Source organism: Poecilia reticulata, chromosome 2 (assembly GCF_904066995.2).
Source record: "Poecilia reticulata chromosome 2, P_reticulata-male-v2, whole genome shotgun sequence".
NCBI classification, from domain to species: domain Eukaryota; kingdom Metazoa; phylum Chordata; class Actinopteri; order Cyprinodontiformes; family Poeciliidae; genus Poecilia; species Poecilia reticulata.
Genome location: NC_088831.1, coordinates 36597499 through 36621807, shown reverse-complemented (window position 1 = coordinate 36621807; position 24309 = coordinate 36597499). Strand labels below are relative to the sequence as shown.

The 24309-nt window shown below is 37.2% G+C and overlaps 1 protein-coding gene across 1 annotated transcript; it reads left to right on the top strand.

Annotated features, from left to right (window-relative positions):
• The first annotated feature begins 2909 nt into the window (after nt 1–2909).
• On the top strand, nt 2910–22677 carry serp2 (stress-associated endoplasmic reticulum protein family member 2). Its single transcript, XM_081604531.1, has 5 exons — nt 2910–2929; nt 3019–3265; nt 18734–18957; nt 21434–21506; nt 22266–22677. Exons 3-5 carry the CDS (start codon nt 18874–18876, stop codon nt 22304–22306), a joined length of 198 nt encoding a protein of 65 aa, XP_081460657.1. The 5' UTR covers nt 2910–2929; nt 3019–3265; nt 18734–18873; the 3' UTR covers nt 22307–22677.
• The last annotated feature ends 1632 nt before the right edge of the window (nt 22678–24309 follow it).

The window sequence follows — 24309 nt, the reverse complement described above, 5'->3', positions numbered from 1 at the left end:
CGATGATCCAAGAGTCCAATGTATGATTCACCAGACACACAAAGAACATTCCACCATTGCTATTGTCTCAATCTGCAGACAATCTGTGGTGTGAACTGATTAAATAAATGTATCAAAACTAAAGATTTATGAAATTGTACTCAAGAAAAGTATTTATCGTATTAATTTTTTTTTCTTGTAATGTTCTTACAGCAAGAAAATTATTTGGAAAAGTCCGACTTGAGTTTTCAAAATCAGAGATTATCAGACCTCAGAAAGTCGCCTGCATCTGACAGATAATGGCATAACAAAAACCAATTGACTGGTTCATTTACTCTTTCCAGGCTGCGTGACAATTTGTCTGAAGCAGACGCGGTTCAGCGAAACGCGGGAGGACGTCTGCCGTGTTTAGGAAATAACCAAAAGCTGCTGGCTCCTGTTTTGGAAAAATCTGAACAATGGAGACGAGTGAGCGACACAAAAACATTTCTGACAAAATAAGATTAAAGGAAAGAAAACAATCACAGCAGCAATTAGAAGAATTTAGATGAACATTTACTTCTTCAACTTGCTAATTGTGCAACTGGATGTTTGTAAACTGACTTAACACTAAAAAAAGCCCTTTTTTCTCATATAAATTGTTCTGATTTGTGTTATGATTTGATTCATTTCGGTTTGTTAGAGTTTAAGACAGAAAATCAGGGTTTTTATTCGGCTAAAGGGAAATTATATAGTAAAAAGTGACTAAATGAGAGGCAGAAAACTAATAAATGTGGAGTGGCAATAATACACAGCGTAACAGATTAAATCTTATCTTGGTGTAGTCTTATGAAATGGAAAGATGGATTTTCATCAGTGTAGAAATTTTAATTCCTACTTAATTATATTTTTTCAAATCATCTCTGAATTAATGAAATTTAGAGGAGGAAAACTCCTTAGTACTTTAAAAGATGGATTCCAGATTTATCTTCACCGTGTCTGATTTGTTTTGGTGATACAGAACGGTCCCCACAGTGTTTTCCATCTGGGTGGAAAACTTTCTTTAGCTTCCAGTCAGAGTTTGAACTGCAAATAAACACATCAAAAACTCAGGATTTCCATATAAACACCTCAGCTGTTCCTGCTGAGTTTCTCAATAGAAATAATGTTTTACATCTCTGTAAATTGGAATCTCAAATTCAAGCTGAAGAACAAGCCCAGAGTGTGATAATGGTTTTTTTTACACTATACAAATATGCATAAATGGGATGAACAACGCCTTTTACAAGCAGCAGCAGAAAAAAAAGGTTGTGTTGTGATCTAGCATTTAATATTGCTTCAGTAAACTGTGTTTGTGTGCGTTCATGTAACTTCCGACTGTTTCATTCCCCCTGAACGCACCATTAGCCTTCCTGTACATGTCAATACTTACCTCCTTCTCTTCCTCGCGTCATTAGTTCTGTAATGAAGATCACCGCCTTGAATCTGTGGTGATACATTTACTCTGTTGAATAATAAAACTGTGAAAAATATGAAGACTAGTCGACATAATTATTCTCATCTCCTTTCACTTCTCTGGGTTTTCTGTCTCCGGTTGATTTTCTACCGGCCCAATCAGCAGGAGACAGAAGGAGAAGTCTTGAACGATGACGTCAATTTTCTGCGCTGTTTTGTTCTGTAGTTTTAGCGACGGAGAAAGTTCCGTTCAGTTCAGTTCTTCCATCGGTTTAACATTAACAGCCGCCATCTTGTACAGCTCGGCTCTTCGCAGCGGGGGACGGTTGTTTACAGTGTACGCAATTTCCGCTAAGTTTCATAGCGTCAAATTGGCAAACGTTAGCGATTGTGTAAAATTTTAAACTTCAACATATAAAGCTGCTGCAGCTAACAATCGTTTCTCGATATCCGATTGACTCCAGACCTTCTTTTACAGGCTAGTATCGATTAGATCTGTGGCAGAATTTTTGTCTGCATGTTTCAACTTTTAAGATATCATTAAAATATGCCCTACAACGGTGTATTAGGCCCACTGTGCATTTTAAAACATGAGAAAATTTCCGCCAAAAAACAAGGAAATTTCTAAACTCCAGAAGTCAAATTTGCCAGAAAAAACTCAAAGTTTGACATTAATCTCAGAAATTTCTAGAAAAAACTCGGACATTTCTGAGTTTAAAAAGTTAAGGGTCTTTTCGAATTTTCAAAACGTTGACATTTTTGTAGATTAATCTAAATTTTCGGAATTCTTTCTTGGAAATGTTTTGATTTTCAAACTCGGTAATATATTTATATTTTTTTCTAGCAAAATTCTGAGATTAATCTCTAAATATGAGGGGGGGAGGTGGTTTGGCAAATTTTTGACCTATACATTTCTCTGTTTTTTTAGAAAATTTCTTAAGATTTCTTAATTATTTTACAAGCAGATTTCTAAATATCAAATTCAGAAGTTTCTTTTCTGAATTTTCTGACAATAATCTCAAAATGTCTCTAATAAATTTTCGAATTTTCAAACTCAAAGGTGTCTTTGCTGCAAAATAAGAAATTTTCTAGACAATAAAGTTTTGACACACATTTTCTTGGTTTTTCTAGAAAATTTTCTAGATCTCAAAATTTCTTAGTTTTTTCCAGGAAATTTTCAACTTTTCAACTTTAGATTAATCTAAAAAAATTTGTTTTTTATAGCAATTTTTTTATTTTTAAAACTCAAAAATGTCTTTTCTCAGATTAATCTCAAAATTTCTTAATTTTTTCTAGTAACTTTTTGAATTTTTAAACTTAGAAATGTGTGTATTCCAGAAAATTTCTGAGATCAATTTAAAAATATTAAAACTTTATTCTTGGTATTTTATGTTTTTATTAAAATTTTTCTTAGACCTCTCTGTCATACTTTTGAAATTGATAAATAAAAAGCTAAATCTTTTCTATGGATAATCTCAGATTAGGCCACCAGTTTGTCATTGCAGACAATAAAGACGTAAGTAGTTGCATTTACTCAATTACATTTACTTGAGTAAAAGTACAACTACGCCTTTCTTTTTACTTTACTCTGAATGTTTTTATTAGAGATGCCCCTGAACATGTAAGGCGAGGAGGAAGCTACCGCAGTATGACTTCATTTCTGTGAAATCTGCCAGCTGGGAACTTCCAGGGACGACTGGACGACTGAACTCAATAATTTATGCTCCGTGTCGCTGCGAGGATCTTCTGAAGAGCAGCTTCTCATGACATCCACTGGAAAACGAGCTAACAGGAGCGGGAATCCACATTCCTGAGGATGGCCTTGCTGGCAGAGGTTCTCCTTCACATCCTGGTGAGGAATGTCAGATTCAGCCTTTGTCCACACACTGACACCCTGACTAATAACCAGGGTAAATATGACCTTAGAGGTGCTGCTGTGACACCCTGAGGCCTTTTCTGACCAAACCACGAGGCCCTTTAAGAACAAACTGCTTACTTCCTGAAAGATTATTAGCTCCTTCACAAATTCTTCACTTGTTTCTTTATACATATATATGCAGGGGTGAAAGTAGTTTTAAATTCTTGGGGGTACTATGACAATATATACATTTAAATATATACATATATATATTTGTGTGCTTTGGAGTTTCTGTGCTGAATAATTTTTTTGCGAAGCAATAAAAGCTGATAGCTCTTGAATTGCTACAAAATAAAGCTGTATTTCCTCCTTCAGCCCACTGGCTGAAACGTTGACACCTTGAGATGCCATGAGACCTAAATCCTGAACATCATGGCATGGAGTGCATCCCAGTTTTCCATGTCTGGCATATAACCATTCATTTTAGCTTTTAAACTGGTTATATTGATCCTGTGTCCAGACAGAGGGATAATCAGTAGCCCAGCATCATGACCTGATTGTTCTGAGCTTCCACTTCTAACATGGCGCCTCCTCACCCTGACTCTCATACTGACAGGAGGAACCACAGAGCTCTGTTAGGTTAAATCTCATCTTCTGAAGTTGGGATCTTTTTCTTCCAACAGGTTCCAGAGGAACATCCAGATGTTGGACTGGATTTTATTTCAATGTCATTTGTGAATGTTAGCTCCTCATTTTCAACAGTGGTTGAAGGTTGAAAAAGGTTTTTATTTTGGAGAAAATCTCATCAATATCAATATTTCCACTAAATAAGAGGCAAAAAATAAATAAATAAATTGTTTGATAAAGTAAAAGTCTCTCAGACTCTGAGCCCGACAGCACCAAACTATTTTTTTATATTAGACAATTAATTTAATTTCACATAATTATTGCGGTAGAAGTCATTTGTTAGTTAAATACTTAATGAAACATATTAACCGTGTTTGATGTTTGTTGGTATATTCAAAAAGAACGAGATAAATAGTCTAAGTTTGTGGTTTATTGAACGTTCAGAAATTACAGCGGCTGTGATGCGCCACAGCAAAGGTAAACAAAGGTAAAACAACCTGAACAGGTGATCAACTCTAAACCGCTCGCACCTTTTTACTCTCCGTCTCTCTCTGTCATTAGCACACCTGTTACCATGGCAACCGCCTGCGCTCCTCCAGCCGAGCACAGATCACATTAAAAACATTTAGTCTGTTACGACATTAGGTTTTCAGGCTTGATATTTATTTTGTGATCATTAATAAGCCTCCCCGAACACATTGGTGGTTGATTAGTTCATTTTAAACTCCTGCTCTGCTAGTTATTTTGGTAATTGAACCGAAACGCACAGGATTGCCCAACACCTTATTGAAACAATAATCACTGAGATTATTATTATTGTTGTGTCATTAATTTGAACACGTTTTATTGATTATTTTTGTTGTTGTTCTTTAATAAAGTTAAGAACGTTTTGATAAGGAGCCAGAGGAGGACGTGCTGGTCTCAGCCTCCTCCGCGACCGACTAGTTGCCCCCCTGCTCTAGCAAAGCACGAACAGTTTCAGTAACAATATGAAATGGGAAAAAAGTTATTTATTAACTGATTACGTCGTGTTTTAGATTGTTCTTGAAAAACTAATTAGTCACGGCTGCACAGTGAACCCGTTGATTTTTTACAGCAGACAGCCGCTCCCCTCTCTTGCAGGTACTGCGTACCCCCGCTAAATCTTTTAGGGGTACCTACCCCCTTACTTTCACCCCTGTATATGTATGTGTGTGTGTGTGTGTGTGTGTGTGTGTGTGTGTGTGTGTGTGTGTGTGTGTGTGTGTGTGTGTGTGTGTGTGTGTGTGTGTGTGTGTGTGTGTGTGTGTGCGTGTGCGTGTCAAGATTGGTTCATTTATTATTCAAATTCATTTTGTTTAGTCAAAAAGCTATTTTCTGCTGACATTTATTGGTATATTGGTTTTGTCCATGGTGCTTTTGGCAGTTGGTGGTTACCATAGTAACGCCATGAGACCTTCACTGACCCACTTCAGGAGTTCGAATTACCATCATCGTGCTCATTTGGGAAGCGGCTCTTTAAAAACAAACTGATTAATATATTATAAAACTTTCACTTTTTTCTAATATATTTCCTGAGTTTAGTAGTAAGTAGTTACATTTACTCAATTACATTTACGTGAGTAAAAGTACAACTACGCTGTACTTTATACTTTTACTCTGAAGACACTGAGCACAACTTCTTTCTTCCTGAAATATTAACAAAAATGGAGTGGCATCACATTTTGTAGGAGTCTGATGCCATTTGTCTTGTCATTAGTAAAACACGAACCATTAGCCTTAGACACGCTCATTAGTTTTGATTGTATATTTACCCAGAATGCCCTGCGCTATAGTTCGCTTTCTGCTTTTGGAGCGACCTCCGGTCCGCTTGCATTCAAACCGCATCAGAGTTCACTTCAGGAACCCTAAAACTCAACCTCCAGTGAAACAGATTATGGCTTCAACATGTTAAACTTTACATCAGTTATTCTCACCCTTCCTGGTTCTTTTGTTTTCTGCCCTCCTGCACATTTTATATTAAACATGAAGCTGAATTTGATCTCAAAGCAGAGAGGAAACTGTATACTTTATCTCTCTACACTGCAGCGTCCGGACCAAAAATGACATTCTGTGTCCTTCATTCTCCCTGTTCACTCTCAGGTTGTGGAAAAACAAGAAGACTGCGTCCTCATGTTGTTTTTTCAGCAACATTTTATTTTAAAATTGCATAACAGCTGCTTTCCAGTTGTTTTTGTTTAAATAGCATTTTTTAAAACTTGGGGCGTTTTGGACGCTCCCCAACTTTGCAGAACTGCCGTTAAATGTTTGTGTTGAGCTGAAGGTTGGAGTCAGGCTGAGGTTTGTATCGTTGGCCTGCAAAGTGCTGACCCAGTTCTCCTGCTCTGGTTGGCATCACCTGCAAACGGCGGCCAGCTGCACAGAGACGCTTTCACTGCGCCGCAAACACTCGCTGGCCAAGTCTGTGAAACGTGACTGTGTTTGAAGTGATGATTGAGCGAGGCCCCAGAAACAAGCTGCAGGATTTCTGCTACTCCAAGTGTGTGTGTGTGTGTGCGTGCGTGCCTGCGTGTATGTGTGTGTGTATGCGCGCGCGCACACGTGTGTATGAGGCAGACGTCAGGAGCAGGACTCTATCCAGAACTTTTTTCCAAAATAAACACTCAAGCGCTTATACTAAAGCTAACAGATGTTAAAAATAAGCCTCTTTCTACATCATGTGTCTTTGAGACGCAGATGGAGAAAGTGTCTCTGGAAAATTTTCTTTTTTCTTTGTATGTGTGTGAATACATTTATAGTGGTCTTTGCCTCCATAAAGCATGTAAAAAAGTTTAATTGGACCCTTTCTTTCAACATTTTTTGTCAGGATGCACATAATTTATTTACTGCAACATAGAAAATCTTTTTCTGTCATTTACCTGCAGCTCCTGTTTTTACAGAATATTTAATTTAAGGATAGATTTATCTTGCTAACTAAGTATTTAGTTTACAAGCTAACTCCTGGTTAAACCTGTAATTTGGAAAATAAATTTACTTTGAAAATTAAATATATAGTTTGGAAAATCAAAGTTTAAGCTCGTGGTTGGGTGCTAGGGTCCAGCGGCCCATCGTGTGAGTTAAAAAATGTTTAAGATTGACGAGAAATTTGAAAATATCCCTTGATAATTATCTGTTATTGGAAGATTAATATCTGAACACAAGCTATAAAGTCTTAAAAAATGCAAAACATTTTTAAAATTTAATTAAATAAGCAATGTTAGCCTGGTGGCCCACCAGGCTTATAATACACAGGAGGAAACCCTGGAAAATAAATATTTACTTTGGTAATATTTAATTGGAAGCTAAATATTTTGCAGTTAAATATTGAGATTAAATAAATAATTACAAATTTATTTATTAATTTAGTAATTACATTAATAATTTTATTAATTTAAATAAATAATTGAAACTATTTTAAGAAGTTTCATTCAAACCTGTTGATGAAATGATGACTGAGAGGAAGCGTTGAGTCAGCTGGGATCAGATTATATCTTCACTTCATGTTAACGCAGATTAAAGCGCTCCAGATTGTGCTTTAACGGCTGTGAGTCCGTCGGTTTTCAGATCACTATACCAGGAACACGACAAGATCCTCCAAGAATCTCTGAAACTTTACCTGCAGCTAAACTAGACGGGTCAAGTTTCTCTAGTGTTTGTGCATCTATAGGGCTAACTCTGCTAATTTAGCGACATGTATACATACATTTTTCTGTGCAGAAATAGATTAATTTAATATAATAATGTGGAAAAAGTGTGACTATTTTCTGGATGGATTGTAGCTCCAGAATATTTCCCCAAACTCTTGGGAATCATTAAGATGCTTTTGGAAAATATGAAATTAAACCTTTTTTTTGTGATTTTATTACTGAATCATGAACTTTGACCTTAACAGATGTGAGTGAGTGCTTTAGATGTTGTTCAGGGTTATTTTTGGCGTTATGGGTGAGTAATTTCATTTATTTATTTAAAAAACTCAGTTTTTAAAAACAAAAAAAATCAAGTGATCAGCGAAAACAAATGCATACATAACCAAGAACAAAATAATTAGCTTACTACTTTTATGTTTGAAAAGGAGTAGAAAGAAGTAAACACTTATTTAATCTTACCGCTTGATATATATATATATATATATATATATATATATATATATATATATATATATATATATATATATATATATATAATTATATAATAATTATTAGATAATTAGCAGAAATCTGTTGTTAAAACCATGTTTGTATGTTAAATTATGTTACTCACACAGGCTAGAGCTAGAAAGTACAGCATAGTAAAAGTACTATTTTATACTAGTGAAAATTATTATAAACGGAATCTCATAAGACAAGAAAATATGAATTCATAATAATAATGATATGAAAATTGTAAATAACTCCTTGTCAATTTACACCCTGTAAATTCTTTATAATCTGTTTTATATGACAACAACAACAACAGAAGAATAAACTAATGATGGTAAAATAACATTAATCTAGTAGTAATGGTAATGGTAACACAGAATTATTGCGTATATAGGAGTAATTTGTAGAAGATGTTCTCTGCTGATTATTTCCATAAATGAGGTGCAGCTTTGGGCGTTTTCCTTTCTGAGGGGATTCACACATGAACCTCTGTCCTTCGCGATGCCTTCAAGGTCGGTGGGAGTTAACACGCTGGAGGAAAAGAAGAAGCCTTGTTTGAAAAGACTCAGACGTTTCTGTGCGGTTTCACACAGAGCTTATGTTGTTTATGTCAAACTCATAAACGCAGACATCAAATATTTCCTTCCTTCCTCCCCTGAATTCGTCTCTTAGGTTTCAGCTGTGTTTTGCCTCGGTTAACTACTGTTTACCCTCCGCTGCTGCAGTCATTGAAGTGCATGTTTTAGCTGCACAAGGTGTGCTCAGGCCATAATTACGGCATCACGTATCGGGTATAAACATCATGAATTGGGTCAATTATTTTCTCAGGTTACAGACTATTTACAGTGGAGAAGAAAGAGGATTACAGTTGGCTTTTTTAGTTAACTCTGGAGTAAATCCTTCACATTCAAGAAATTACTCAAGAGTAGATAAGTATTTGGTAAAAAGGATTACTCAAGAACTCGTTACCTGATCAAAACATCAATAACTTAATATTTAAAAATTACACAATCAGACTAAAATATAAAGTTTGGTGGAAGTTTTGGTATTTTAAATGTCAAAATGACAACAAAATCAAGCAAAAAAGAAATTTCCAAATCAATTTCAATTTGGATTTTATTTTCTGTGGGATGAAAATTATGTAAGAATTTTAAAAAGCTCATAGTTTCCAACCTATTGAGAAGGAAAAACAATTGTAACAATACAATATATTACTAGTCTCATTAGTGTCATTTATTGTGAAAATTCAATGAAAATATCAAATAAACTCAAAAAGTTGTTAAAACCTGCATTTATTACATCTACATTTAAAAATATTTTCTTTTCAGTTTTTTTGCGTTTGAATAATTAAAATATGCAGTTTTAACCGTTTTTAGACGGTGTTTCCTCCACAACTATCAGGGCTCACTTTTCTACATATACGTCAAACAGTTGACGTATATATTGGTTTCATCTATGTTGGTCTCTCCCATAAAATCCAAATAAAATACATTTAAGTCTGCAGTGACGACTTGACCAAATGTGAAAAAGAACAAATTTACTCTCCGCTTTCGTCCCCCCCAACATGTAGCTTCAGATGTTTTGATAATCTTTGCAGCTCTCCTCCAGTTTTCCAGACAAAGAGGATCTCTGGGGATTAGGGAAACAAGACGCTTCAAATCCAGGTCATGCAAGACATTTGATGAGGAGCTGCAGCCTCTGGTGATTTCTCTCTCACATGTGAATAGTTTTTATTCCATTTTGAAAGTGTTTCTCTGTGAAAACCAAACCCCACTGCATGCTAGTGTCCAGTGTTCTATCAGATTAACATACATTGATGTCAGACTTGCCTTCTCACCAAGCTGCTTGCCTATTGTCCTGTAGCTCATCCCAGCCTTGTGCAGGTCTACAATTTTATCCCTGATGTCCTTACACAGCTCTCTGGTCTTGGGCATTGTGGAGATGCTGGAGTCTGATTGATTGAGTGTGTGGACAGGTGTCTTTTATACAGGTAACAAGTTCAAACAGGTGCAGTTAATACAGGTTTGGAGGGCTTCTTAAAGAAGAACTAACATGTCTGTGAGAGCCAAAATTCTTACTGGTTGATAGATGATCAAATACTTATTTCACACAATAAAATGGAAATTAATTATTTAAAAATCATACATTGTATTTTTCTGGATTTTTGTTTTAGATTCCATCACTCACAGTTGAAGAGTACCTATGATAAAAATTACAGTCTTCTACATGCTTTGCAAGTGGGAAAACCTGAAAAATCAACAGTGTATCAAATACTTGTTCTCCCCACTGTACGCATAGCACAAACTGACGGTTACATCCACCAGTCAAGTATACGCTGTGATTACTCCACGCTTTTATTGAAGTCGTTCAGGGTCTGCATCTTTCGAAGGACCCGGTCTATGTAGGACGGGTTCTTCGCAGGCCGTGAATAAACTACAACCGGAAGAGAGAAGTTGTGAATTCGGACAGGTTTAGCTATAGGCATGAATACATAGACGCCTCATGGAGTGGGTCGGCCCGTTCTTCGATACGTAACAGCATCCGCCATATCGAATGTGGCCTATGTACCCTTAAGCTAATACAAGTGAATGGACCGAACTTCACAAAGTGCCGTTCTACAAAGTATTTTAAGTTAATATCTGTCATTGACACATTTTCTCACACACACCAATATATTTGGTAATTAAAGAAATGACTAAAGACAGAGTTTCTAACTTTTGATGTTTTGGGGCATTTCTGAATAAAGAGCACAATGTTTTTGTTTGATAGAAATGATTCTGATCATTTATATTGACATTGATGAACAGAAACACTTTTACAGTGTTTTATTAAAGAATATATTTACATAATTCCATAATTTAATGTACATTTAACATTTCAAGACATGAAACAAATAATTTTCTTGTATTTATTTTTTTATACATTAAGAAATTACTTTTGATTTATAAATCAGTCATTGTCAAACATTAAACTACATATTTTTCTTACTTTTGTCCAGAGAAAAATATTTATTACAGTATGTCAACTCTGCTATTGACAGCAAAGAGTGAAAATAATTCTAAGAGTAAATTATTTTTATTTCATTACATATGCTGTATTAATACACTAATACTTCAGATTGAGACATTTAAAAATACACAAAAAGTGAAAGAATAAAACATTTATTTATTATTATACTGGGAACACTGGTCACAGGCAGGGCTTCAGTCTGCTGGTCACATTGGGAGAACTCAATGACTTATGAGACGTCCTGGTACACAGGCTAAAGCCAAGAATAAAAGAGAAATTATCCAAAAGTGAAATAGAAAATACATATATGTTTCCTTCACATTCAGAAAAAGACATTTTCAGCATGTTGGGCTCTGACTCGTAGCATCTTTTTAGCTAAATACCGACATGGTGAAGCTGAGCTGGGAAACAGAGACTGAAGAACAGCAGCTCCAGCTCTGATCCTGACTGATCTTTACTCACTAAATCCTCTGGTTTTTAATTAACTTCTCCTCTAACAGCGGTTTCTCATCAGCTCGCTCTCATAATGAAACAGTATGAAAACGTTAGCTGCTACGCTAACAATCAGCGGTTACTTCGGGCCAATTTAGCTACATGGGAAATATTTCTCTGTTGTTTAGAAGCTAATTTCTGGCTGCAAAGTCAAGTAATTCTGATCATTTATCCTTACCTGTGAAAGGTAATGCCAATGAATCCAGTTTGTTTCGTAAAACGGTTGAAACAAGTCCACACAGCACAGGACCTAAGGAGCTCCGATCGCCTTGCTGCCACATAGAAGATGGCGGACGCTGTTACTTACAACTCAGCGCTCCATGAGGCGTCTGCGAATTCATGTATATGGGTCTAGCCTTCAGTTAGCTGTTTAGCCTCCACCTCAATGGACCTTACCACAGGGCCCGCCTTTCATTGGCTAATGCCAATTTTACGTCACAGCGCAGCTATCACGTGGGTTACCGGCTCACAAACTCATGCTAATGTACATTGTGGACTACCAGACCGACAGAAAGTTTTTGCGTCAGGACTCGAAAAAAAATGGTTTTCCGTCAGTGAGGTATCTGTACAGGCGATGTCAGGTATCCTGGTCGTGTTTGTGGAACTAAAATTCACAGATTTCCAAAATCTGAAACGAAAAGCCTTACTTGGATTAACGCTTGTGCACGACCGCATTTGCAGCTCAACCGTCATAGGATCAATAAGAACAAAGTGTCTGCTGGCGTAAGTATTATTGCTTTGCTTTCTTTGTGTCTAGTGAATAAAAAAATAGTCAATAATAAATACATCCATTATGAAAACCTTTTAGCCAAGTACAGCATAATGGCAGTACCGATACAACTTCGACATCCTGAAGCCTGTCTGTTACAGCTTTACGTTAGCTGAACAGATCAATATGCAATGTGTACCGTAGCTGACATGCATTAAATATTTTATTTCACCTGAAAAGGCTTTTTACTAAACTGTAATCGTGTTAACCCCGCTAGCACCGAGTACCGTGTATAAGTCCTAGACACATTCGAACCCTCAAAGCCATGAATGTCTGACTTACCCAGCCTTGCAAGAACAAGGCTGGGTAAGTCAGCCTTGTTCTGACTTACCCAGCCTTGGGTGTGGACAAGTAATCTTGTCCACACCTATATTTATGCTGAGGGTCTGAGGATCTGCTGTTTTCCTCATCGACTGGTAGCATTTAGCTGCGATGCGCACAATGTTGGAGGCATCGCGTGGCTCAAACACCTTGATGTCGTCCAAAAAAGATGACATGAACTTGTTGGTTCCCTTGTCCATTGTCGTGGCTGATATTTTGTGAAAATCCGGCAGACTCAGAAATACTCTGCAGTCAGTCAAAACGAAAAATCCCATAGAACCTAAGCTCTGCGAGGAGGTTAATGTGAGACATAAAGTCACGTGGTACTTTCTAGGGGCGTTTCTGGGCGGAGCTTCGTAAGGTCCATTGAGGTGTTTAGCCTCCACCTCAACTCATGTTGCCTAGCAACCGTGACGCCGATCTCTCTCCTTTGACAGATCGGCGAAGGTGAAATAAACGGAGCCGAAGTTTTTTTTCTTTTTTAGCCATTTTACTCCTGATTTCTGCATTATTCTTCACGTTTTGTAGTAAAGGCTATATAGCATATTTTCAGCAACAAGGCAATTCAAAGTGCTTTACACGAATTAAAAGGAAATACAAACAAAATAACAAACCAAAGGAAAGAGCACAAAAAAGAGTAAATGACACATTAGGGCAAATCGTAATATTCAGACAAAACAAAGGGCAAAACAGAGACATGAATTAAGGCGTTGACGTCAACGGGCCATAAAACCAGGCGGCTGAGCTTCCTGGCAAAGACCGATAGAGATGTTGTTTATTGAGGAATGATGTCCTTGGAGGAGCTCAGCTTCACAGCTCCATGGATACAGGAGGGGGTGAGGTGCAATCCTTGAGATTGCATATTTACAATCTCAAGGAGATTGTAAATATGCAACCCTTCCAAGGCCACACGGGGACAGCCAATTCAGAAGCAGAATGTCTTAGGTCGGGAAGATTCTAAATTTCAATCTTTCCTAAAGTCTCTCCGACACATCTCAGTTCCCAATCATCCAAATTAATTTGGTCGTTACACTGAACCGAAACTAGCAACTTCTCCAAGATCGATTCCAACTTGTTGTGAGTTTTAGAGTCCTTGTCTCTGTCCACACTAACAGAGTGTTTGCTAGTTCGGCCAAGTCTGTCACAAATTTGTCGATAATCCAGGAATCCACAAGCTCCAAACAGCAGAAATCCTGTTATCATGAATAAATCCAGGGTGAATCCCGCCGGGTGTGTCCCCGCAGGACAAGACGGCTCTCCTGTGCCCAGACTTCTCATTGAAAATTTGATTAATTGCATTGAGAGATTGGTTGACCAGATCCATAATTTGTAGAAGAAAGGCTCCAAAAATATAGAAAAAAACAGGACAAAAGCAGAGCAAGCAGGGCAGGCAAGGGCAGGGAGGGAACAGAGGGAAAAAGCTTCCGCCTTCATCGAGAGCAAGAGAGAAAAGTCCATAAAAGTCCAAACCACTACAATGTACGTATATCCATCTAGTTATCATTTAAAACAATTTATTGACTTATTTTTGTCGTATCTTGTCGCGAATGCTAAGCTGACAGCTCCTCTAAATGTCGCGGACCTATTAATGCGCATGCGTACTCACTGCAAGTATGCTATTCTGACAGGGTATGCTGATCGGACAGAACAGGTTCACCAGTTAAAGCTAAGTGAGTAATTGGTCAGTTTGCAGAGAAACCTATAGGATTTGATCTAATAAAACAACAATAGAAAGGGTTATTATTCCTTATGAATTGTTTTCATAAAGTCAACAAGCTGATTAGATTTCTATTAATCTGTCATATTCATCATTTGATTATGAATCAGCTGTTTAGACAAGTCCGTCTGTTTTCCTTTTTTCTTCCCTGTTGGAGTTTTTTTTTATTTTATTTTTTTTTCTAAGCAAAATCTTTGATTCAGTTGCTAAGCAACCACTGCTCCGTCTCTCCCCAGCTTTCACTCTTAGCATCCAGCAAGCTCGTCTCAGAGGCAGAGAATAAAAACAAAAACATGTTTACTCTTTATATTAGGTAAAAATTAGTCCTTAATGTTCCCCCTGCATGGTCAGGCTGCTGCTTTTAACGTTTTGGATCAATATCCTGCTGAAGGACCCATTGATGACTCATTTTTATTTATTTTTTTATTTGATTTTAATTTAAATCTTGTAAAACAGTTCATGATGTTCCTGGACCTTTGGAAGAGAAACAGGCCCACAGCATGACCATGCTTCACCATGCTTACCAGTTTTTCACGGAAACATTCAGTCTGAGACATTTTAGCAAAAATTAAATAAAATACAGCATGAAATCCACATATTTACATTTGTGAAGGTAGGACAGAAAATTATTTTTCCCATCTTTTCCTCTTTTTTCAATAAAAACTGAAATTATTTTTTAAAAATGTGGAATATGTCATATTATCTGTTGGAAAAAATGAGCCAGATTTTTCTACATTTTAATGTTATTTAATTATTTTTCCTTTTTTATGTCAGACATATTTTTCAGTTTAGAAGAACTGGCATCACCTTTTATAAAGAATTTCTTCAGTCATGGGAATATATATTTAAAACACAACCTTATAAAACATAGCAGATTCCAAATTATGCTTCAAAATAAATAGAAATGTACATAAAAACACAGTTTTTTGTGCATATGGAAATTTAATATCAACTTTAAATACGTAAAAACTTGTAAATTCAAACCATTTCTTGGTAAAATGCTGAGTAAATAAATAGACACATTCTAAAGTAAAATTGCTAAAATTACATTTTTAATAAGGTATATGACACAATACTGTTACATTTTCAAGATTTGTTTGGTTTAGTTAAACTAAATTCAAGAATATTTTGAATTCATTTAAAATATAATCTTAAAAACAGAAATTGAATGTTATAGTAATTTGAAATATCCATGTTTCTTCACACAGAAACTCATGCTGCTGGTTTTCAGCAGCATGATTCTTCTGTATATTATCAGATAAAATCTGAAGAAGTTAATAGATTTATTTTCTACAAATTTTTTTTAAGTAGCTATTTCATCCTAACTTTTATAAAACATTCAATATTTTAATATCAAATTCGGTCAAGTTTGTATGCACAAACAATTGTAATTTGCTTTCCTGTGGTAACAGAAAATAAATGGAGTCATGATTAAATTACACGTTAAAACACCTGCGTGAAGCTGACACCCCACCCACGTCAAAAAATCCAGCAAATAGTCTGAATGGTTAGTGCTCCGTTTGTGCAGGTTTGTGCCGTTAAAATTTTCGTTTGTGCAGTTTTGGTTTCTGAGATATTAAACATTATTTTTTAGGTCATCTAGAGTTCACCATCCCCCCATATCGCTCCAAAACAAACCAAAGTGGGCTAGTTCGTTAGTGCTCCGTTTGTGCAGGTTTGTGCAGTTAAAATTTTCGTTTGTGCAGTTTTGGTTTCTGAGATATTAAAAGTTATAATTTTGGCCGATGACGTCACCATCCCCCCATATCGCTCCAAAACAAACCAAAGTGTGGGCTACTTCTTGTAATTCTTCAGATTCTCAGCTGTTGTACAATGTGTACATTTTGTTTTGAACTTCAATAAAGACTTAGAACAAGAAAAAATGTGTCTCATTTCAAGAAATGTTTTAAGATAGCAATGTTTTTTCACGAACGTAGCTTCTCTCCACAATAATTGAATCCTAATAAAGGACATGCAGCCTGACCCTAACGTAATGTGTATAACCTGTTCAACTGTGCTTTGATTTCGGAGGTGGTCTGAAGAATTATATTCACATTGTTGATGTACTGTCTGCTGATTATGCAGCAAACGTGTAAAAAATTACATGAGCCTATAACGGCCAATTTGCTAGTTGCTTGAGCAAAGTTTTTGCCGAGTAAAACGGAAATGTGTCATTATTTCAAAGTTCATCCAAGTAATGTACTTAATATTTAGTAAATATATTTTCAATGCAACGATCCAATTTCTTACATTAAATGTGTATGGGCTTCAAGGATTTTGAAAAGCTCCACATGTTTTGCGAACTTTGACATAGTTCTCACACAACTGGGATTGGCTCCACCCACACTGTAGTGAGCCCCCCCCCCCCCGATCTTGTTTTGCAGAGCAAGTGTAATTTCAACCTCTCGTTAATATTCTAGCGGTCTCAAATCGTTTTGAATAAGTCATTTTGGAATTTTTTCAACCCCGATTTTGATTTTTGAACAAGGTAAGTAAATTAATGCTCAACTAGCAAATTGGCCGTTATAGGCTCATGTAATTTTTTACACGTTTGCTGCATAATCAGCAGACAGTACATCAACAATGTGAATATAATTCTTCAGACCACCTCCGAAATCAAAGCACAGTTGAACAGGTTATACACATTACGTCAGGGTCAGGCTGCATGTCCTTTATTAGGATTCAATTATTGTGGAGAGAAGCTACGTTCGTGAAAAAACATTGCTATCTTAAAACATTTCTTGAAATGAGACACATTTTTTCTTGTTCTAAGTCTTTATTGAAGTTCAAAACAAAATGTACACATTGTACAACAGCTGAGAATCTGAAGAATTACAAGAAGTAGCCCACACTTTGGTTTGTTTTGGAGCGATATGGGGGGATGGTGACGTCATCGGCCAAAATTATAACTTTTAATATCTCAAAGACGAAAGCTGCACAAACGAAAATTTTAACGGCACAAACCTGCACAAACGGAGCACTAACGAACTAGCCCACTTTGGTTTGTTTTGGAGCATATGGGGGGATGATGACGTCATCGGCCAAAATTATAACTTTTAATATCTCAAAGATGAAAGCTGCACAAACGAAAATTTTAACTGCACAAACCTGCACAAACGGAGCACTAACGAACTAGCCCACTTTGGTTTGTTTTGGAGCATATGGGGGGATGGTGACGTCATCTGCCAAAATTATAACTTTTAATATCTTAAAGACAAAAGCTGCACAAACGAAAATTTTAACTGCACAAACCTGCACAAACGGAGCACTAACGAACTAGCCCACTTTGGTTTGTTTTGGAGCGATATGGGGGGATGGTGAACTCTAGATGACCTAAAAAATAATGTTTAATATCTCAGAAACCAAAACTGCACAAACGAAAATTTTAACGGCACAAACCTGCACAAACAGAGCACTAACGAACTAGCCCACTTTGGTTTGTTTTGGAGCATATGGGGGGATGATGACGTCATCGGCCAAAATTATAACTTTTAATATCTCAGAAACCAAAACTGCACAAACGAAAATTTTAACTGCACAAACCTGCACAAACGTAGCACTAACGAACTAGCCCACTTTGGTTTGTTTTGGAGCGATATGGGGGGATGGTGACGTCATCGGCCAAAATTATAACTTTTAATATCTCAGAAACCAAAACTGCACAAACGAAAATTTTAACTGCACAAACCTGCACAAACGGAGCACTAACGAACTAGCCCACTTTGGTTTGTTTTGGAGCGATATGGGGGGATGGTGACGTCATCGGCCAAAATTATAACTTTTAATATCTCAGAAACCAAAACTGCACAAACGAAAATTTTAACTGCACAAACCTGCACAAACGGAGCACTAACGAACTAGCCCACTTTGGTTTGTTTTGGAGCGATATGGGGGGATGGTGAACTCTAGATGACCTAAAAAATAATGTTTAATATCTCAGAAACCAAAACTGCACAAACGAAAATTTTAACGGCACAAACCTGCACAAACGGAGCACTAACCATTCAGACTATTTGCTGGATTTTTTGACGTGGGTGGGGTGTCAGCTTCACGCAGGTATTTCAGTTGATTGCGCGCGCCCGCCCGCGGCCACGCGCTCATGCCCGCCAGGTGCAAAGCTAACCGTTGAAAAGCTGTTCGACAAAAAGCGGAACTGTTCCTTTAAATGCCCTTCCTAATAACAAGTTTCAAGAGATTATTACCTGAATCTATTTTCAACACTCTGGATGCCTCTTTACACGATAATACAAGGTCATTTTTAACAACGTTTAACGGTTGAAAAGTAATTTCTTCGTGTTCTTGACGCGTTCTGATTTAAAATAAATAAATAAATAAATAAAATACATACATTCTGTGCTCTTATTTTGAAGGTTGACCCGCGAGTTTCTGGTCTCCTAGCAACTGAGCTGCGCTAGCTTGACGCGGCGGTGCTGTGGTCAGCCTGCAGCATCAGAGGAAAATAACAGGCTAAACAGAGTGTAAACCCCTGGTTGTGTTGTTTCCCTGGAAGATGGTGGCCAAACAGAGGATCCGGATGGCCAACGAGAAACACAGCAAGAACATCACGCAGAGAGGAAACGTAGCCAAGACGCTGGTGAGCCGTTAGAGTGACAGCCAGATGCCAGCATGACATATTAGCCCAGATAGGTGACGCTCAGCCCGGTAGGAGGGCGATAATCATGTTAATTACAGCAGATGAGGAGTTTTGTTTATTCTATTAATGGATTTAGACTTTGTTATAACACTGATGCTGCTTGCTACAGGTATATGCTGTTATAAAGCAGGGGCGCTTCTAGGGCTCTGAGGTATTGGGGGGCTTAGCCCAACTCAGAAATCTATGGTGTTAATTTAAAGTTATTTTATATGAAATTAATTTTTTTGAATGTAAAGATTCAACAATCAGAATTTTGGACTTACAATACTGTTCCTAAATTTCCTTTAAAACACTTTTGTTTTTAACAAAATGTTTTATTTGATTAGCGGCAATAACCTTTTCTAAACAAAACAAAAAACAACCTTACTTGCTTGTATACTTTGTTGTGCTTCCTTTATTTATTTATTTATTTTTTCCTCCCTTCCTACTTTTCTTCCTTGTGTCCTTCATTGTGTTCCTTCTTTCCTTGTGTCCTTCATTGTGTTCCTTCCTTCCTTCCTTCCTTCCTTCCTTCCTTCCTTCCTTCCTTCCTTCCTTCCTTCCTTCCTTCCTTCCTTCCTTCCTTTTCCTTATGTCCATTGTGCCTTCCTTCCTTCTTTCTTTTCTTTCTTTCTTTCTTTTCTTCCTTTCTTTTTTCCTTGTGTCCTACATTGTGTTTTCTTTCCTTCTTTCCTTTGTTCCTTCATTCTTTTCCTATCTTATGTCTTTTTTGTTTCCTTCCTCCTTTCTTCCCTCCTTCTACCTGTGCATCTTTTTCTCTTCCCTCCTTTGTTTACTATTTTTATTTTTCTGTGTCTCTCTCACCTTTTTTAACTGTTGCTCCTATGAATAAATTCATCCTTGGTGATTAAATACAGATATTTTTTTTAATTTAAATTACAAACTCTTGGAGTTTCTGTTTCTCTTCTGTTGTGTTAAACATGTGACAAATAACTCATCTGGTATCCTCCTCCTCTTTGTCTGTCCAGATCTCATGTTGTTCCATCTGTCAGACTCTTCATCTCCTCCTGTGCTCCTTTTATTCTTGCTCTTTTAAAGCAAAATATAAAGAAACGAGAGTTGACTTTATTCAAATAATTTGCTCAGTAAAAGGACAAATTTCATGGATCATCTTGGAGCTTCTTTCAGTTGCGTGTAAACTGGCATCTGAAGATGTTTTTGTTTTCCACCTACTCCCTCTCTTCCTCCAGCTTTGTTTACATCATCCCTGACTGACTAAAAGCTTCCCCCACAAACACGCAACAAGCTCATGACCTCACGGTGACGCCGGTCCTTCGACGCACTCTGAGCCCACAGTGGGAAGGAAACGCAAACTCTGCTCCGAGTCGGCACTTTTCAGTCCATAACAAGACGCTGGGTTAGCTTGGTGCAGCCGCAGAGAGTCACTGTTTCTGAAAACAAGAGCGGATTAGCAACGCTAAAAAAAACTACTTCATACTGTTGTTATATTTAAATCATCAAATTAATTTAATGATTTGAAACCTGTAAGTGTGTCAAAACAGTAAAAACAAAAGACAAACTCTTTTTTTATAGCATTGTATGCATCAAAGAGTCATCAACGGCCGAGCCGGGCCCAAGGTATATCTGAGTTAAGCGGCTGCTTAAGGCCCCACACCACCAGGGGGCCCCCAAGAGCACCAAGTTAGCATGATAAAAAAGGCTGAATAATGAATAATACAAACTAAATACTATTAAATATTAGAAAAAAAAATTCTAGTTGGTTCTCAAACAATACTTTAATCTCTGTCTGGTGTTGTACGGTGTTGTACGGGGAATGTAAGATGTCAAACTTGTTAATTTGTTTACTGAACATTTAGTGTTTGTCAGCCTACCTTTTAACCTTTTGTCAGTTGGTTAAAATATTATACCGTATTTAAATACCACTCTGCATTTCAAAATCCAAATCTAGTTTTTATTATTTAAGCAGAGGAAAAAATGGCCGATTTAGTTTCCAAGGTTATTTTTATTTCTTGAACGGGAACCAAATTTTCAATAACACTTTTGTGTTTTAGTAAAACATGTGGCAAAAGGTTTGAACATAAACTATGGAGTCTACAGATAAATATCAAAGTAACAGGGACTAAATAATAAACTATAAAGAAATGCTTTTCCTTTGCAGAGGAATCAGTTTGATGATGTCATATATGTGGCTGTACATGTTAGCGGTGACACCATGAAACCAAAATACTGTTAAATTGACTTTAAATAATTGCAGAAAATATTCCCACCACAGAAACAATGGTTTGGTTTAAAGCTGCAGAAGAGCTTAAACAAAATGAAAACAAAAATATTTAACCTCCATCATCATCGTTTGTATCAAACTGATTCACTTTTACTTTGCAGCTTCATGCATTTGTTTTGTGCTAATCTACACCGTGTGTGTGTGTGCGCGTGTGCGTGTGTGTGTTTCCCGTAGCGACCCCAAGAGGAGAAGTACCCCGTCGGCCCCTGGCTTCTCGCCCTCTTTGTATTCGTTGTTTGTGGATCAGGTAAACCCAGCAGGAGGGAAAAAATAATATGTTGGTCTAAATTTCTTTTTATAAATATAACAAAATCTGAAAAGTGTGGCATTCATCTCTATTCAACACTAACAAGTTGAAACAGCAAATTTTAAGACATTTTTACCCATTCTTCATCGTAAGAGTAGCTGAATTAATCAATGTATAAAGAGCACCAATGTTTTATTCTTGCTGCAGGTCTGGACTTTGACTAGGCCATTCTATCACATGAATATTTGCTAATTTAAAACCGTTCTCTTGTAGCTCTGTCTGTATTTAGTTCAGGTGGCTCCCACTCAGTTTAATGCTGAGAGGCTGCAGATTTTACTAACATTGTAAACCTCAATAATCAGGAGGTTTTTGTAACAGCTCATTTTCTAGACACCAAAAAACCTTAACTTACTGCCAAAAATGTTTGGGTGTTTTTTTTTTTTTTTTAAACACTTAGTCTGTTTGTTTGTAGAAACAATATAGACCTAAGTGGAAGCATACAAATGTGCAAAATGTGAATTTTGCATAATAGATCTTTAAAATTTCAATAGCCAACATTGAGGAAAAGGTGGAAAATTTCAAAGGTTCTGGAAATGTCTGAACAAAATAGATCTGCAGTTCTTCAGCCAATGTTTTAGGATGTTTGTAGTGTGTGGGAGTGTAAGAGTGACACATTTTCTTTTGGTGTTACTCTACAAACGTTGAGTTTCTAATGTCGGTCGTGGAAACATCCTGACTTGTGTGTCTCTGGGCTGTCAGCCATATTCCAGATCATCCAGAGTATCCGTATGGGGATGTGACACAGGGGGCGGGCTGCGACCCCTGACCCTCTCCTCATGCCCTCACTGAGCCCGGCTAGCCACCGCCTGCACTCACGCCCTCATCCCCTCATCCTCTGACCCCCGATCAGCGTTTCCAGTGTTGCAGTCTGTGGTGCAGACAGCTTTTCTATGGACAGTCTAAAACCACGCCGACTGCTGAACCACTTTCATTCGTCGCTTGGCTCGTGTGTGTGTGTGTGCGTGCGTGCGTGCATGCGTGCGTGTGTGTGAGAGCTGGCGGTGAATCCTGCTGACTATGTGCCATAACTGTTAGTTTCTTCTGTACTGTACGAATGAAGAATGTAGATTTTTTATTTTATTTTTTTCCAAATAAATGTGAAGCAATTGGAGCCGTCACTGTTTGTTCTGAAAACTGGGTCACTGTTGGTGGAAATTTGGTTAAAACTGAAGATCAATAAGTCAAATTTACAGATACAGAAAAATGTATCTCAAGGTTTCTACAGGTTTCACCAACTCAAATTTAAGGTTTTTTTAAAGAGCAATGCAAAGGAAATTTAAAACTTGTATCAGGACAGAAATGTACTAAAGAAAATTGCATATTTTATTTACTAGAAATCTTAAGGTGTTTCCTTTTACCTACATTTTTGGTTAACTCTCTTAATGTTATATATATATATATATATATATATTATTATTTAAACCTTTGTTGCACTTTGAGATATCAATATCTGAATGGCATTATAAATAAAATGTAATATTGTTATTACTAGTAGTACTAGTGCAAAGCTTTTTCACACAGAATTAATGTAAAAAAAAATCAGAGTTGGGTAGTAACTAGTTACTGTAGATGTACGTGAGCAAACCAGGCGATGGTGATTGGTGCATCAGCATATTGTGGTTGATTTCTCCAGTGGTTTGAAAGTAGGAAACAGGTAAGGAAGGAGAACTAAAGGTCTGCTGGGGTAGGAATAGCAGCTGGGAAGGAGGGTTCGTAGGAAGGAAGATTGGTAGGAGAGTTGGAAGGAAGCTTGGAAGGAGATTTGGTGGGAGAGTTCTGAGGAAGGTTGGTAGGAGGGTTGGAGGAAGAGTTGGAAGCAAGGTTGGTAGGAGGGGTTGGCATTGGAGCCCTACTTGTAACCGTACTTCTGCAGGCTGCATAGTGCAGTTGTTGGCACTGTTGCCTTGCACCAAGAAGGTCCTGGGTTCAAATCCCAGCCTGGAGTCTTTCTGCATGTTCTCTCCAACTTCCTCCCACAGTCCAAAAGCTGTCAGGTTGACTGGTCTCTAAATTCTCCTTAGGTGTGAGTGCATGATTGTTTTTGTCCTGGTTGCCCTGGGATAGACTGGCGACCTCTCCAGCGTGACCCCGCCTCTCGCCCGTCGGAGAAAGGAACCAGCAGCCGTCATGACCCCACTAAGGGTAAACATGTACAATGGATGGAAACTGAAGTAGTTGAAGGATATGAATACATTTGACAGTTTGAACGGGGTTTGAAGCTGAAAAGTAGATAGCTGCGAAAAACCTTAACTGAATTTTCCAGAAATTATTGGATGTCCCATTTATTTCAAGACGATGTAGACATTAAGCTGAATATTTTATAAACCACTGAATATGTCAATACCAAAAGAGGTAGCAGTCGTGTCCTGAATGAGCAGAATATGGTAAAAGTTGAATGGTTGAAATGGCACAAAGAGGAAGTAAAGTGGTGAAAAGTGTATGGAAAAAAAAGTGGAGAAACTAATGATTTATAGCAACAAAAATATGTTTCTATCAATATATTTTTGATAGAAACATATCACCAAGTCGAGCTTTCTGCTCGACTTGGTGTAGAGCTAACCTGCAGACTAATTTAGGATAAAATGATTAATATTGTGACAGTAAAATTACCATTTGAACCAGGTGGAAAAATTGCCAATTGAGTCCTGGGTAGAAAATTTACACTCAAATGTTTTTCCATTTTAATTTATATATTCTTTGTAGTTTTGGCTAAACTTATGTTTAGCCAAAACATTGTTCTTTC

Excerpts from the sequence above, each read along its gene's own strand:
- serp2 (XM_081604531.1), top strand. The coding sequence starts at position 18,874 with ATGGTGGCCAAACAGAGGATCCGGATGGCCAACGAGAAACACAGCAAG. Across the intron at positions 18,958-21,433 it reads GAAACGTAGCCAAGACGCTG|CGACCCCAAGAGGAGAAGTA; the intron begins GTGAGCCGTTAG and ends TGTTTCCCGTAG. Across the intron at positions 21,507-22,265 it reads ATTCGTTGTTTGTGGATCAG|CCATATTCCAGATCATCCAG; the intron begins GTAAACCCAGCA and ends CTGGGCTGTCAG.